The following is a 4,760-nucleotide window of genomic DNA, read 5'->3' as shown; positions in this document are numbered from 1 at the left end:
TTCACATGAGTTTCTCTCATGTATGGATTTTCTGATGTTTAGTGAGTGCTGAGACCTGAATAAAGGATTTTCCACACTCGAAACATTTGAAAGGTTTCTCTATATGTATTCTCCGATGACTTGTAAGGTGTGAATTTCGACTGAAGAACTTGCCACACTCATCACATCTGAAAGGTCTCTCTCCAGTATGAATTCTCCAGTGAAGTCGAAGATGTGGTTTTTGACCGAAGACTTTTCCACACTCATCACATTTGTAAGGTTTCTCACCAGTATGAACTGTCTGATGACTTAAAAGGATTGACTTTACACGAAAGGCCTTGCCACACTCATCACATTTGTAAGGTTTCTCTCCAGTATGAAATCTCTTATGACTTATGAACTGTGAAGGTTGACTAAAGTGCTTGCCACACTCATCACATTTGTAAGGTTTCTCTCCAGTATGAACCCTCTGATGACCAGCAAGGTGTGCATTTCGGCTGAAGACTTTGTCACATATATCACATTTAAATAATTTCTTTCCTGTATGAATTTTCTGATGTCTCTTGAGATTTGAGCTGTCAGTAAAGGTTTTGCCACACTCATTACATTGGTAACTTCTCTTTCTTGCAAGGATATTCTGATGACTTACAAGGAATAAATTCTGACCAAAGATTTTACCACATATATCACATTTATGTAAGTTTGCTCCTGAGTGGGTTATCTGATGTCTAGCAAGGGTGGAGCTATCATTAAAGGTTTTGCCACACTCATTACATTTGTAACATTTCACTTCAGAATGAATTTTCAAATGACGTGCAAGCTGTGAACTTTGATCAAACAATTTGTCACATACTTCACATTTATGTGATTTCTCTCTTATATGGATGGCCTGATGTTTAATGAGGTATGAGCCCTTAAGATAGGCTTTCCCACACTCATTACATTTGTAAGGTTTTTCCCTCTGTGCTTTGAGGTCTTGTGTTACTACTGAAGGATTCATGAAATCATTCCCATATATATTAGAAACAGTGGTTCTTTGAAGTGGTGAAAATGAGAAACTGTTGTTGACAGACCTCTCAACTTCATAATATTCAGAAATTATCCCACCAGTTTGAAATATCTGCAGTTTATCCTGAAAGTTAAATCCAAGCCTGTTTCCAAAGGGCTTGATCCCTGCATTCTTTCTATCATGCAAATCTCTTCCATCAGGCACATTTCCATTAAGGCTAACAGGTGTTCCTTTGTAATTTCTTTTGTCATCTCTCCCCTGACACTCAAAGTCACACGTATTTTCCTGACTTTCCCAAAGATGAAAGCATTCGATTTCACAGCTTTCAGGTCTTCCCAGCATCAATGTTTGGAATGTTTCTCGTTTATCACTGGTCGCTTTGGGTTGTAAATGCTTGATCACATGTGTAGGAGAGATATCTACAAGATAAAAAGAACCACAGGTATCCTGCTCACAATAATTCAAATAAATCTTTCATGTTAAATATATATTACACCAAAAGTAATACTTACACCAAGTTATGAAACACCACAATGATGACCTTAAGTTTCTACAAACACTAAAGTAATAGAATACTTAACTTAAGAAAGCATGATAACATAAATTCACTGTTAAGGTAGCCTAGTTTTAAAAACCATATACCAAACACACTCACATTGGACAATCTTAGGCCAACTCTCAAAAACAGGGTATTTTTCTACCAGGACCCCTAGGAACGTATCAATCAACAGTTGTTTCAAATTGAAAAGTATTATACTATCATTGTATTCTGCATACTTACTGTACATAAATAAATTCTAAACAATGTATTATATATTATAACAGTAAATAATCCAAAACCAAGCTTACCCAATTAATAATTAACTATTCATAATTGGTTGTTTACAATTGAAAACAAATGAGAAAATGAAGAATATGACTAAAACAATTTTTTGCAAACAACACAATTTTCTATATCTGCCACAGAACTACGTACGCAAAAAGAAAAGGCATTTTACAATGTTACCAAGTAGTATGTGTCAGCTGTATTGCAGAATACTGCTAAATGACACATAAATTAAGACGTAAAATATTCACCAGTTTTCTAACAGCCAATAACCAAAGCAATCCCCACCTATGTTGTTCAGTCGATCAGTCGTGTTTGACTCTTTGCGACCCCGTGGACTGTAGCCCACCAGACTCCTGTCCGTGGGATTTCCCAGGTAAGAATAATGGAGTGGGTTGTCATTTCCTTCTCCATGGGATCTTCCTGACTCAGGGATCAAACCTGCATCTTCTGCATTAGCAGGGAATTCTTTACCACTGAGACACCCAGGAAGGCTTATCTCTAGCCATGCACTATTCTTAATTACCTGGTTTAATGGCACCAAAATATAATAAATATAAAGTGAGTGCTTTGTGTATTTATTGACTAGGGTCAGACACAATATTGCTGAAAAATGTTGCAAGTGAAAAGCATACAAGATATAATGTAGTTGAGGTTTGACAGAAAACAAAATTCTATAAAGCAATTATCCTTCAATTAAAAAATTAATAAAATTTTAAAAAGATATAATGTAGATAAAGTCATATCATAAAGAACATGACAGAATATAGATATTAGCTTTAAGTAAATTTTGAGTATTTACTATAAAACATGTATTACTGTAATACAACTGATGGCACTAATTTGCTTTAAAAGGCTTGAAGTAAAATAACATGTTTTTCTCTAATCAGAGCAGGAGACACACCCAATTGGTGCACTAAGTGGTAAGAGAACCAGGATATGAATCTGAACCTACAGACTGAGAAAACTTATTTGTAAACATGACCACCCACCGAATGAATAGACTAGAAAATATTTAAAAAAAAAAACATACAAGGAACTTAGAAAGAAAATATCAAGGAAGATACAAGAGAGAGTACTCTGTTTAACTATTATTTAACCATCCCATCTCGAAATGGTTTGTGAGCCATGATGGATGTACAGAGTGATTTAGGTCATGTCCTGAGAAACTTGTTCAATAAATGACCAGTTATTATCTTTACTGTAAGTGTATGTAGAAGGTGGAGGGATGTGATAGGTAAGAACAATGTTTCCATCCGTATCAAGGTACTATGTGAGGAATGGTCAGGACTAAGAAAGGGCCTGTGTGGAGCATAGGGTACACAGGTTTATGTCAGATATCAGCTTGTGACCGCATGTCTTTGGGAAAATAACTGAGAGCACAAACTACTATACTGACCTTAAAAGAAAAGAACTGGTTCAGCAAGTTTATGGGCATTATACTATGGGTATGGGACAGAAACAAGACAGATTTTAAAAGTGACTGTGATACATGGAGAAAGGAGGATAATACCTGTTATACTATTTACAATGGAATGTATCCAACTGTGAATTTTATAAGTTACAATGGAATGCTTATATTCAAGAAAAACATACACAATATTCCAGGATATTGTGTAAGAATCTTATCAGCAGAAATCAGAAGGAAAATCCAGGAAAAGCCTATCTAAATCGGGGTTCCTCTGCCAAGTATGATTAACCTCTCTACTGGACATTTATTTTGTTTCTTCTTCCACACAGGTTCATCTCAAGATCGAGGAGTATCAAAGAAAAGGAGGGATTGAAACTGACTCTGCAGGACCTTCCCAGTTACAAAAGCCTTTCTGAGGCATCCAACTCCTTTTTGTAGAAAAAAGCTTTATTCTCCTAGACCTTCTCTGAGTTCAAAAGAGCAGATTCAGTTACTAACACATAAAAGGATCATACCATAATCAAGTGGGATTTACTGCAGGGATACAAGATTTCTCAATATCCACAAGTTAATCAGTATGACACATCACAACAGTTGAAGACTAAAAACCATATGATGATCATTAGATGCAGAAAAGGTTCTGACAAAATTCAAGTGCCATTTATGATAAAAACCCTTCAGAAAGTCAGCACAGATGGACCCCACCTCAACATAATTAAGACTGTATATGTCAAACACACAGCTAACATCATAGCTAACATCATACTTCGGAGAAGGCAATGGCACCCCACTCCAGTACTCTTGCCTGGAAAATCCCATGGACGGAGGAGCTTGGCGAGCTGCAGTCCATGGGGTTGCAAAGAGTTGGACACAACTGAAATGGTTTAGCATGCACACTGGCAGGACATCACCAGAGTCAGCCACAGGGACCCGTAAATAATAAAGTAGGTTCCCGGCCATGAGCTCAGCCGTGTCCAACTCTTTAAGACCCCATGGCCTGCGGCCTGCGAGACTCCCCTGTCCATGAAATTCTCCAGGAAAGAACACTGGAGTGGGTTGCCACCTCCACTGCATAAAACACAATGACGTAATGCCTTTTGCAGCAATATAGACAGACTTAGGGATTATTCTAAGTGAAATCAGACAGAGAAAGACAAATATCATAGGATATTATATGTTGAACTGAAATAAATGATACAAATGAACTTATTCACAAAATAAACTCACCAGCATAAAATACAAACTTATGGTTACCAAAGGGGATAGTGCAGGATGGCTGTAGGGGCTGGAAAGGGAGAGATAAATTAGGAGTCTGAATATATACAAACTAATATTTATACAAAATAGATAAACAACAAGAACCTACGATATAGCTCAGGGAACTATATTAAGTATCTTGTAAACTGCTGTATACCTGAAACACGACATTGTAAATTAACTATACCTAAAAAGTAGAGAAGGAAATGGCAACCCACTCCAGTATTCTTGCCTGGAGAATCCCAGGGACAGAGGAGCCTGGTGGGCTGCCATCTATG

The 4,760-nt window shown here is 37.0% G+C and overlaps 1 protein-coding gene across 1 annotated transcript in view; it reads right to left on the bottom strand.

Annotated features, from left to right (window-relative positions):
• Nucleotides 1-6: 6 nt before the first annotated feature.
• Nucleotides 7-4,760, bottom strand: part of LOC105000427 (zinc finger protein 160-like) — a gene marked incomplete at its 5' end in the record, with an annotated part of 6,272 nt that continues 1,518 nt past the window's right edge. The window contains one exon of the mRNA XM_010856317.1: nt 7-1,407. Within this exon, the coding sequence (XP_010854619.1) occupies nt 17-1,407 (1,391 nt within the window). The remainder of the gene's footprint in view (nt 1,408-4,760) is intronic.

This window comes from Bison bison, unplaced genomic scaffold (assembly GCF_000754665.1).
Source record: "Bison bison bison isolate TAMUID 2011002044 unplaced genomic scaffold, Bison_UMD1.0 scf7180017854257, whole genome shotgun sequence".
NCBI lineage: Eukaryota > Metazoa > Chordata > Mammalia > Artiodactyla > Bovidae > Bison > Bison bison.
Note: the sequence above shows the minus strand (reverse complement) of the source record. Positions and strands in the feature narration are given on the sequence as shown.